The sequence below is a fragment of the Salmo trutta genome, chromosome 14 (genome assembly GCF_901001165.1).
Source record: "Salmo trutta chromosome 14, fSalTru1.1, whole genome shotgun sequence".
In the NCBI taxonomy this organism is placed as follows: Eukaryota; Metazoa; Chordata; class Actinopteri; order Salmoniformes; family Salmonidae; genus Salmo; species Salmo trutta.
Genome location: NC_042970.1, coordinates 65,537,257 through 65,549,037, shown reverse-complemented (window position 1 = coordinate 65,549,037; position 11,781 = coordinate 65,537,257). Strand labels below are relative to the sequence as shown.

Below are 11,781 nucleotides of genomic sequence, written 5' to 3'. Positions count from 1 at the left end.
TGGTTAACGGCCTGAGTGGGACATCTTCATTTATGCACCATCTTTGGCTTCACACCCAGTGTTTTGAATAAGGAAGTGAAACTATACACATGGAGGGTGTGTCTTTTCTATCGAATATATATTTTATTGGATAAAGTCCTCGTCGGATAATAATGGGGGACACAGCAAAGGATAAACGGCAGGAACAATTGAAGCGCTGGTCCGGCTCAAGCACCGACAGAGAACCGGCTGTGCCCAGGCGAAGGTGGCGGGGCAATGTCGAGGATGCAGGCGGCTCGGAGGCCTTGAACAACGTCGTTTCAAAGGACCATTCTCAGGATGTGGAGGGAAGCGGATCGACCACCGGGGAAGCCCATATTATTCTACTCAAACGAAGGTACTGTATTGTCAAATTGCTGCATTACTACCTAGCCAGCTAGCTAGATTCTCGCTAGCTAGCTAGTACTATACCGGATGCTATTCAGGAATGCTATGCATGGGCTAGGCACTTGCTAGCTTGCTTTGCTGAAACTTCAATGTTTATCTCGCTAACTAGCTACGTCTGTAATCACAACAATAGCACATTCGTGTGTGCTTGTCTAGTAGTAGATTTAGATCAGTTCTCTACAGTATTCGACAGGATATGCAGCTAACACACCCACATTGGCTGGCTAGTCATTTTGGAAAGCTAGCAGGCAGTTAACTAGTCAGCCAGCAACATAGTTAAGTTAGCTAACTACATATCTAGTTAGCTACAGATCACCACTGTTGTTGACAACCACTGGGTTTAACATGGACTATTTGGAGGAGGGGAATATGACCTGCCTTTCATGTATGCAAATAATGAGGTTTGAGTAGCTGCCATGGAGTGCTGGTAAAATATTCACTTTAATATCCTGAGTAATGTCACTAAATGGTGACCTCAACTGTAGGAGGCGAGTGCGGTTTGATACTGCTGCAGAGTTCCTGGCAGCTTGTGCCAGTGGTGACACGGATGAGGCCCAGGAAATGCTGAAAGATGCAAGAGAGACAGAAGGCAAAAATGGAGACTATCAGGGAGAGGTTGTGAATTGTGCCAATGCTGACGGAATCACAGCTCTTCACCAGGTAAGGACTTGTGGTAAATGAGTAGAATCAAGTGTCTGTGTATTGACTCTACAACCTGTAGTCATACTGGAGCTATGAATATCATCATCCTCTCTCCTCATTCACTGTAGGCTTGTATAGATGGGAGCATGGAGGTGATGGTCTTTCTCCTGGCTCAGGGTGCCAACATAAACCAGGTGGACAGTGAGGGCTGGACTCCGCTGCATGTGGCAGCCACCTGTGGGAACCTGGAGATCACTGAGTATGTACAGTATATCACTTCAACATCAGGCAATAGAATAGGGACTACCTATGAAAGCTTTCTACATTCCTCTGTTATAATGTTGGGCTGTTGTTGCAAATGAGTTAACCTGATTTTGTAGCCTTAGCCTCCCTGTGCCAATGTTTCTCCATTCAACAATGCTGTATTGTTGTCTGGTACAGCAGGGCCTGTAAAGCTGGCCAACAGCTTTTTGTTTACTCTTGGTTATGTGGCCTGTTTCTCTCTTGTGGCTGGTTTCAAACTCTCTTTCTATATCTCAGTTTCCTTTTGCAGCAGGGTGCGTCTCTCACTGCTGTGAACTGCGATGGCGACGTCCCCCTAGATATAGCTGAAGACGAGGCCACTGAGTCGCTCCTGCACCAATACACAGTGAGACAAGGTGAGTACTGTACTACCAACACAGGGAGGAAACAAAGGAGAGATTCAGGGTGATATGTGTTGTGGTGTCTGATTTATAAAGACTTACTTAGGTACTGAGAAGGAAGGGAAGCCAGGGCACACTCTTAGCCAATTTTTGGCTTGTGATGCTGTCACGTTTTATATTGAGCTAAACAAGAATAAGGCTCCCCCTTTTTCAGTGGAGTTGAGAGAGGAAGAAGCTTCATGACTACCACTTTTTCCACATTCTTGTTCAGTTGTTGATTATACATTTCATTCCCGTCTCTTGTCTCAGGTGTGGACGTAGAGGCAGCTAAGCGGGTGGAGGAGGAGCAGATCATGAAAGACGCCAGAGCCTGGCTGACAGAGGGGCCTCCCTCAGAACTACGGCACCCCAAAACTGGGGCTACTCCCCTGCATGTGGCTGCAGCCAAGGGCTACCTGGAAGCCATCAAGTGAGTGTCCATGACCGTGTCCCAATTCTCTCAAAAACCCTATTTTTCTTGTCTCTTCCTCACAGCCACTCTGACAAGCTCAATAACTCTTTGAGTTTATGGAAAAGCAGGGCATTGTTTAAAAACAAAGAGACAAAATGAATTAACTCAATTGCATAGGCTTTCTGCTTTACTCTCTGTGCTAAGCCACTCTGTGTTGTTGTGGTTCAGACTGCTATGCCAGTGTGGTCTGGACGTGTCAGAGATGGACTGTGATGGCTGGACGCCTCTCCACGCAGCGTCACACTGGGGTCAGGGAGATGCCTGCAGGATACTGGCTGAACAGCTCTGCGACATGGAGGCCTGCAGCAATGGGGTGAGACCGACAGACAGACTAGAGCCATACACATGTATACCAGTGGAGGCTGGTGGGAGGAGCTATAGGAGGACGAGCTCATTGTAATGACTGCAATGGAATGAATGGAACGGAGACAAACGCGATTTCAGTATGTTTGATGTGTTTGATTACTGTTCCATTTATTCTATTCTAGCTAATTACAGTGAGCCCGTCCTCCTCAAGACACTCAATGTACTGGGAAATATTGTCGACTGCTTGTATACCAGGTCTCTGTAGTATTTGTTACTACTTTTTGAAATGCTAGGCTAATATAGCTTTGTCATGTGGTAGGAAGTGTGATGCCACATAATGTCTTGCTGCTTCCTTTGTGCTCTGTTTTCATTTTGCAACGTCAACCCTGCAGGGTCAGACTCCGTTTGATGTCGCTGATGAGACTGTTGTGTCACTGCTGGAGGAGCTGTCACAGAAACAAGCCAACGTGAGACTTCCCTTTCTTGTCACTGTTCATGTGTGCAAAATATTTCTCTAGGTGGCCAATACAAAACTGCCTGATTGGGAAATATTAATTGTAGATTTCACATCTTTTCAGAATATTATAATTTGACTTGTTGCCATATTTGCCATGTAATATTGGGCTGTTCTGCAAAAGGCAGTCTTCCTATGTTTCTCTTACTGATGAGTGATGTTGCCATGACTCTTGCTACTTTATTTGCCTTGCAATATTATTATGTGCGTTATCTAATGACAGTGGTCTTATTTTTGTCACTGATGACGGAATGTCCCTTCACAGTGGCGTAATGAGCAGTCCATCATGGACAGACAGAACCCTGCAGGCTCTCCTGCTGCAAAAGCTGATAACAAACGACGGAGGTCAGTATATGCCTTATTACTACTGCATCTTATAACAAACAACATATATGCCTTATTACTACTGCATCTTATAACAAACAACAGATATGCCTTATTACTACTGCATCTTATAACAAACAACAGATATGCCTTATTATTACTGCATCTGATAACATACAACTGAGGTCAGTATGTGCCTTATTATTACTGCATCTTATAACATACAACTGAGGTCAGTATGTGCCTTATTATTACTGCATCTTATTTTCTCCTGTTTCTTTTCCTCTTCTGATCTGTAGTATTTATTTTGCAGTTAGACTGTAGTTGGAGTAAATGTGGTGGGCTTGGCCTCAAGTATCAAATATATATATTATTTTCATGCAGAAAGATGGTTTTGTCTTCATTAGAAATGTAGATGAGATTCAGTTGGATAGTTCTTCATTGACTGTTATTTTACAAAGATGGCTGACTATGAAAAAGGCGTCTTCCTTATAAATAATAGCAGGGATTGTGTTGGACAGTGTCAGAACTGGATGCGTTCCTCCTACCTTCCGATCATTATCTCCCATGTATGCACCAATCCAAAGCTTTTCAATGCATGGAGGGGAGTGAACGAGAGCACCCTTTGGGAGAAGGGTAAAGAATCTGAATGCAGCCTGTTTCTGTGAAATGCAGATAGTGATCATCTCTGTGTGTTTCAGGACCTCCGTGTGCAGGATGAGCAGTAGGGAGAAGATGAATGTGCAGGACCAGTCTAAAGAGAGGAGGTCTAAAGGCCTGGAGCTCAGCGAGGAGAAAGAGAGCAGCCCTGGTATAAAATATGGCTGATCTCACACACACACACACACACAGACATTTTGAATACCCATTCATGATTACCCACTGACCAGAGTACACCTCCTGTCTGTCTTTCTTAGAAGGCTCCACTCTATCCAGTCCAGACACAGAGAGTGCCACCTCCACTGTCAGCCCTGCTGAAAAGGTAAGGCATGTCTCAATGCATCTTAAGCTGTACTGTAGATGTTGTGTAGTCTACCTGGGCCTGTCATGCTTTACACACTTAGCTATTCCTTATTTTGTATCTTCGCTGTTGACGTTCACAAAATGTCCTTTACATTTGAACGTCAAGAAAAATGTGAATCATCAGCCTAGCAACAGTGACTCGATTACTGTCAAGAGGAATGTTATTATTTCTCTGTATCAACACTGTCCTGTCTTGCCCGTGGTCCTGTCTTGCCTGTGGTTCAGCAGACTCCAGAGGAGAAAGATGTGGAGGAGCGGGACCAGGACAGAGCCAGTCGTACAGCCCGGGTCCAGCCCACCCCCCAGAGGAAAGACCCCCTGGCTGATAGTCCCAACAACACCAACCCAGACAGACGGAAGTAAGAGCCACATGACACACAGTAAACACACATTAAAGCTTAGTGGCCTGGCACAACTATAGGAAAGATAGGCGAATAGTTGGTGTAGCAGGAGGCAGGGTGTGGCACATAAGAAGGAAGTGATGATGAGAGCTAATGAATGACAGACTCAACACACCGGCAGTTGTTCAAGCACTATCAATGTGTTTTAGTAGAGGAGTATGTGTCTTCTGATGTAAATTAAGTGGATGTGCTTTTTTGGAGTTGTGTGGAGGTGGTCTTATGAAGCATTCTGAATATACATCTTCTAGTGGAGCTGTGTGGATGTGTTGGAGCATTCTGAATATACATCTTCTAATGGAGCTGTGTGGATGTGTTCTTTTGAGCATTCTGAATATACATCTTCTAATGGAGCTGTGTGGATGTGTTCTTTTGAGCATTCTGAATATACATATTCTAATGGAGCTGCGTGGATGTGTTCTTTTGGAGCATTCTGAATATACATCTTCTAATGGAGCTGTGTGGATGTGTTCTTTTGAGCATTCTGAATATACATATTCTAATGGAGCTGTGTGGATGTGTTCTTTTGAGCATTCTGAATATACATATTCTAATGGAGCTGTGTGGATGTGTTCTTTTGGAGCATTCTGAATATACATATTCTAATGGAGCTGCGTGGATGTGTTCTTTTGAGCATTCTGAATATACATCTTCTAATGGAGCTGTGTGGATGTGTTCTTTTGAGCATTCTGAATATACATCTTCTAATGGAGCTGTGTGGATGTGTTCTTTTGAGCATTCTGAATATACATATTCTAATGGAGCTGTGTGGATGTGTTCTTTTGGAGCATTCTGAATATACATATTCTAATGGAGCTGTGTGGATGTGTTCTTTTGGAGCATTCTGAATATACATATTCTAATGGAGCTGTGTGGATGTGTTCTTTTGGAGCATTCTGAATATACATATTCTTATGGAGCTGTGTGGATGTGTTCTTTTGGAGCATTCTGAATATACATATTCTAATGGAGCTGTGTGGATGTGTTCTTTTGGAGCATTCTGAATATACATATTCTTATGGAGCTCTGTGGATGTGTTCTTTTGGAGCATTATGAATCTAAGGATTCTAATGGAGCTGTGTGGATCTGTTCTTCGAACCAGCGACATTTCGGTTACTGGCCCAACGCTCTTGTTAGTCTTGATCGCCCACTGGAGTTTATAGTTTACCCATTACCCACCTCTTTTAACACTACATCACTGACGTTAATACAGAATTGTAAGTTAATATGCTAATAATTCATGTGAATGTGATTAAAACGTGTGCTCCGTTGATGTCTGTGCGGAGCTTGATTAGTAATGCCTTGGAAGAGAAACGTGAACTCTATGTAAGTTGAGAAAATGGATATCTATGTATAGAGTTGATTATTTTATGTATAGAGTTGATTATTACAACTAACTGAACATTTTCTGATGCTGCGCGTCAGTGTGGATCATTTCTGAGATTTCCCCCCTTTCAGGGGTATAACATTACAGTTGTGTATAGCTAATAGGCTTTGCGTTTGTAGATCGACTGAGGTGAATGAACCTACAGCAGCCAAGGTGATAATGGCGGGGGTCGTTTTTGCTGTTCTCCAAATAGCATTTAAAAGTTTGTTTAATTGTAAATAAATGCAAAAAAAAACTCCTCACTAAAACCCCAACCCTGGTTACGGCTCTGAATCTAAGGGTTCTAATGGAGCTGTGTGGATGTTTGCCCCTCAGGTTCCAGGCTCCTGTAAGAGACGAGGAGTCTGAGTCTCAGAGGAAAGCACGGTCACGCCTCATGCGCCAGTCTCGCCGCTCCACACAGGTACCGGCCACAACAAACCATCTCTTTACGTCTCTTACAGAGGACTTCAAATGGATCTCGTCACCTTAACTGACCACCTTTTTAGCATAAATAATAAACATGATTTTCGCTTGTTTCCTGTGAAAGGGTGTGACGCTCACTGACTTGAAGGAGGCGGAGAAGAGCGTAGCCAAACCACCGGATCCAGCACCTAGCAACATCCTACATGTCAGCCCTATAGTCACCATAACACCTGCTGAGAGAGGTGAGTGGGACTGTGGTGGGGGAAAAAATGGGCTGTTTTCATTTAGTAATAGTAATGCCATTCAGGAAGACAGGATTATGAATCCTAGTTTAAAAGTATTTTAGTGTCATGAAAACATCAAGTTGGCAATATCAAATGCATCCTTTAGCCTCTAACCTTGGTGTCTGTTAAGGGCTCAAAATTGCAACCAAAACTCGTATTTGTGACCGTTTGACTTGGTAGTGCCACACACATTTTTAATTGGACGCTAGGGTGCCAGTGAATTTTTTTTCTTCATGTTACTTTTTGGTTCACAATTTTCAGCTTTTTAAAAATTATTATAAAGGTATGCAGACCAGGTATTCATAAAGTTTGGTCCGAAGTCTTGGTTTAATCTTTGCAAAGCGAAATTGAGTCATGCGCTGTTTGAATGAACATTCCTAAAGGCTTTCCCAGAAAACCTTGCCAATTAATACCTGGCTGAATGATATCTTGATGATTTGTAACAATTGCACGGCATTTGTTTATCAAACTGTACCATCACATGTAGCCTACATTGTACAGTACAAAAACACCGCTAGCCGAACACAATGGCCTCTTGCTAGGCGCATAATTGAATTGAAGGGCAACTACACCCTCCAATTTTGTTTTTTATTGTTCCCAGATCTCAAAAGTGTTCTCCCGATGTGGTTTAAGCATTGTTGTGGACAGAGAAAATCAAATTTGAGGAGTTTTTCAACCCCAAGTGAAATCCTGAGGGAAAACTAAAACATATATTTTATTGGGCCCTACAATCGCTAGCAATAACACCCTTTTTAAGATTGCTCAAAGATGATATTTTTTTATGGAGGGTAGGTCATTATAGGCCAGGGCTTTCCAACCCTGTTCCTGGAGGTTTTCATTTCAACCCCAGTTGTAACTTTCCTGATTCAACTTATCAACCAGATAATTATTAAAATCGGTTGCGCTAGATTAGTGTTGGAGCGAAAACCTATAGGACGGTATCTCACTAGGAACAGGGTTGGAGAGCCCTGCTATAGGCTACTTACGCAGCCTGCAAATTAAACATTTTAATTGATGCGCGCATCATCTGCTTTCCTTGGCCAGCATTCTTTTCATTCGGGCCAGTAACTTTCAGTTGGCATTGGCCCAGTGTGCCACTGTCAGGTCATTATCAGCACGCAGCGGCAAAAAAAATTGGTGCGACCATATCATGTGCTGGTGCCGTCAACAGGAAAAATTGTGCCACCGATGGTAAAAGTTTAGTTTTGAGCCGTGCTGTTGAATGCCTTTGATCTATCAATGTCATTCTGTTCCTATTGTATTGTAGACACTGACCCAGTGAAGGAGGTCGGGTCTGAGGGAGAGACGCGGCTAGGAGTGAGGGACCGACGGAAGGGAAGGAGAGAGAGACGCTCCACCGGGGTGGTTCAGCTAGGGGTAAGCGGAGGAACCCCTTCATACATATTCATAGTATTCGTGCTAGAGCTATTGACGTCTTTGTTCTCATCGTTTGACCATTTCCTCTTTTGTATAAACTGATTGAACTTTAATTTGACTATCAACCAATATCACTCTTTCTTGTCCACTTCCAACATGCCACAAGTACAAAATAAATGTTGTGTCCAACAAAGACAAAGAGGAAATGCAACAGTATGTTGTAACCTCATACTCAGAACAGGAACTCATACTCCACCTGAAATGTTTTTTTTTTCTTCCCTTTTTCAGTTGTGTAATTGCTACATTTCTGTATTTTGACTGCTTTATAGTGTAGACCTGAAATATAGGACTTCCCCCCCCCCACACAAAATGTTGGAATCTGATGGTTTGTCACAAAAATGGTCTTGTATTACAATGCCTGGTAAAATATTAGTGGTCAATGTCAAACGTACCATTGTCAACGTGGTATTTGTTACAATGTTCATTATACACTGTATCTATTTTTTTATTTTTTTACAAGAATGAACATTTGGATGCAATGGATGAAGCCCAACAGGATGAAAACCACCGTCATAGTTCACCCAGGTAAGTGTTTTTTTAATTTCTATACTACAGTATCCTGAATTACTAAACCTCTTTTGTATTGCGTAAATCATGTACTCTGTCTATCTTTGCAGTGAGCCTCAGTTGGGAGATTCTTCACCAGAGTACAAAATGGTATGGTATTGTTGACAACTCCCGGTGATTTTTAAATACACACATTTTTCAGGCACTTGAAAGATGGAAACTAAGGTTTTAATAAGTGAGAGAATAACATGCTCTGAGGGGAATGAATGGATGCAGCTCACGAGCTGGGGAATATGAGTTTAAGCCGAATGTATTTACAACTGCAGAGGCTAGGCTATGACCGAATCCCTGTATTTGTGTCGCCCCCTAGCTGTACATGTCGGTGCTGCAGGAGAACGGCCTGCTCAGAGACAAGCTGCAGGAGACGGCGCTGCTGCTCAGCCAGAGCAAAGTGGAGCTGGAGAGACTCCGACAGGTGAGGATAAGATCCTGTCTGGATGTTGATGGACCATGGTTCAAGATCTATGGTGTATAGCAAAGCCATGTGCCATGACTCTTTTCCTTGTCTTCTCTCGTTCACAACTACAGATAGGGAACTACAGATAAGTCTGGATATGATTATCAGGTATTCCATTTCAATATATTAGATCCACATAGCAGTGGAAAGGAGGGAGACGAAGAGTATTGGGACACTGTCAGTCTGTCAGGGAGGCAGATACTAGAAGTGCTGTCGCTGGTCATGTGGCGGGACCTGACGGTGTTCTGTGTCCGCCTCTGACAATGTGGAGAGAAGTTACGTTGTGTAAGACAAACAATAAACAGTATTGTAGGAACACAAAGATGGATTCCAGATTATAGCACACAGAATGTGTTGGAATGTATACTGCTCAGCTTCTGTGTTGAGCTGTGCATGTCAATCACTGGCCCTGTTGTAACTGTCTGTCGCCATTGCAGAGTCAAGAGAGCAACACAGAGAGGCCGGCCCTGCTGGAACTGGAGAGATTTGTGAGTCCCCTCTTAAACTGTCTGTATTCATTTTTTAGGGTCCATTTCACTTTTAGCTTCCCAATTCAGGAAATTCTTTATTTATTGAATCAATTGAGGTCAAATGGAATATAACCTAATGTCATTAGCTGTAAAGGCTGCATACCTATGTGGGAGTGAGTTATAAAATCAGTATCTGTTTTACTCGCAGGAGAAGAGAGCACTCCAGAGAAAAGCAGTGGAACTGGAGGATGAGCTGAAGGTATAAGGGCATTGTTCAGTCACCGGGGCTAGCCTATTTAACTCATATCTTGTCTGTTCAGACTTGAATTAACCTGCATAATTGTTAGCATTGATTTATGTTGTTTGGGATCCTACTAACTACCCAGAACAACCTCAAACAACCCAACATACTGACCGCATACTACCCCCCCCCCCCCCCAAAAAAAAACTACTGATAATATTAACCACATAAAAGTACTCAAACCAACTCCAAATTACACAAACAATTCATGACAATCTACCCCAAACACTATGTAAAACAACCCCAAAAAATGTGTTCTGAGAATATGGTTTTATTCTGTACTGTTCTACATTGCATTTATCTGTAACATACAATGACCAATAGATTTCCATCAACTGATCACGATGATAAAAAAAAAAAATGTATTTGTCCCTGACGTTTTCTACCCTCCCTTGTTATCGTGTATTTCCAGGTGCTGGTGGATCTCCGAGCAGACAACCAGAGGCTAAAGGACGAGAATGCCGCTCTCATCCGTGTCATCAGCAAACTTTCCAAATGAGCCTCCTCTCCCAAACCTCTAGACGGAGAAAAGTGTTAAAAGTTCCTGTCTCTTGCCCAACTCACAAGGCACATACCGGGAACAAAACCCAGCATTAAAAAAAAACTGCGTTCTGCTCTGATAGAAGACCAACGATGCGTTTGTTCAATGACATTTTTGGATTTATAACTGGAAAGAATCGTTTTTGCAGGGTTATTATTCGCCTTTGGTTTGGCTTCACTCATTACTCGATCTACTGTATAACAAGCTGAACTGCACCTCCTATGGATTCACAGGGTACTGTACGGTGTTCCTGTTCAAATTCTTAAAAAGTAGATCTTTTTTTTTTTTTACCTAAAAATTTTGTGCTTTGCTTCTGCATTACCTTGTTTAAGGATACATGTGTTTTTAAGATATACTTTAATAACCATGCAAAGTGCGCGCTTACGATAACATGGTTTTACTTCAGAGTACATACCACTAGACACCTAAACAGGACTGGGGGGGGGGGGCGATGCAAACGGAATGTGCTTCAGTTCTGAGGAAAGGCAGAGAAGGTTGTTATTAGGTTTTGACATGCATATTCCACAAAAATGTGCCAAAAACACACACACCCATTTACGGCTTGTTTGGCATGTTGTTTGGGGAAAGGTGAAGTGAATGGTATGTCTCTCTCAGGACGAGTCTGGGTCAATACTGTACTTGAGCTGACTACTGTTAAAGTTGGACCAAACTGTATGTGCATGTTAAGTTTTTTTGAATGTATATTTATGTGTATATTTATGTACAGGAGGCCCTCTCCTCTTCCAGTGATGTAGTAGTAATGGTCTCTTTTATTTAGGAAAGAACGGAGATGCTGGGTGCTCGTACTGTGACGGAGACCTGTTAGTTAGTCGACAGGCAAGATGGGTCAAGTCTTTTGAATGTTTACTGCGTTTTTTTGTTTTTTAAATGCATGCCAAATTGTATTTTGACAATGTGCCTTTCTATATATATTTGTAATTAATATTTACACAACGTCAAAAATAAAATACAGTATGGTAAATTAAGCTTGCCATCTCCCACCCCACAGTTCCTGTGTGGTGAAGAGAATAAAACTCATGATCAACACCTTACCTAATGGAGACATTAGGGAAGCACTGTATGTGGAAGTTGATGCTCATTTTATTTATATTGTGCTTTTCATTAAAGGTCCAATGCAGCTGTT

General features: G+C 42.4%; 1 protein-coding gene across 2 annotated transcripts; it reads left to right on the top strand.

Annotated features, from left to right (window-relative positions):
• Positions 1 to 12: 12 nt before the first annotated feature.
• LOC115208658 (protein phosphatase 1 regulatory subunit 12C) lies at positions 13 to 11,781 on the top strand. 2 transcript variants are annotated; one of them, XM_029776884.1, is made up of 20 exons: positions 13 to 376; positions 912 to 1,086; positions 1,197 to 1,327; positions 1,609 to 1,727; positions 2,022 to 2,181; positions 2,392 to 2,536; positions 2,922 to 2,996; positions 3,309 to 3,388; positions 4,069 to 4,178; positions 4,285 to 4,349; positions 4,619 to 4,749; positions 6,491 to 6,578; positions 6,705 to 6,822; positions 8,132 to 8,241; positions 8,762 to 8,826; positions 8,919 to 8,958; positions 9,179 to 9,283; positions 9,763 to 9,813; positions 10,004 to 10,054; positions 10,509 to 11,781. In XM_029776884.1, the coding sequence occupies exons 1-20, from the start codon at positions 153 to 155 to the stop codon at positions 10,593 to 10,595; spliced, it is 2,130 nt and encodes a 709-aa protein (XP_029632744.1). In that variant the 5' UTR covers positions 13 to 152; the 3' UTR covers positions 10,596 to 11,781. The 2 variants fall into 2 exon arrangements, with proteins under 2 accessions (XP_029632744.1, XP_029632743.1); XM_029776883.1 differs by having other exon boundaries at positions 4,616 to 4,749.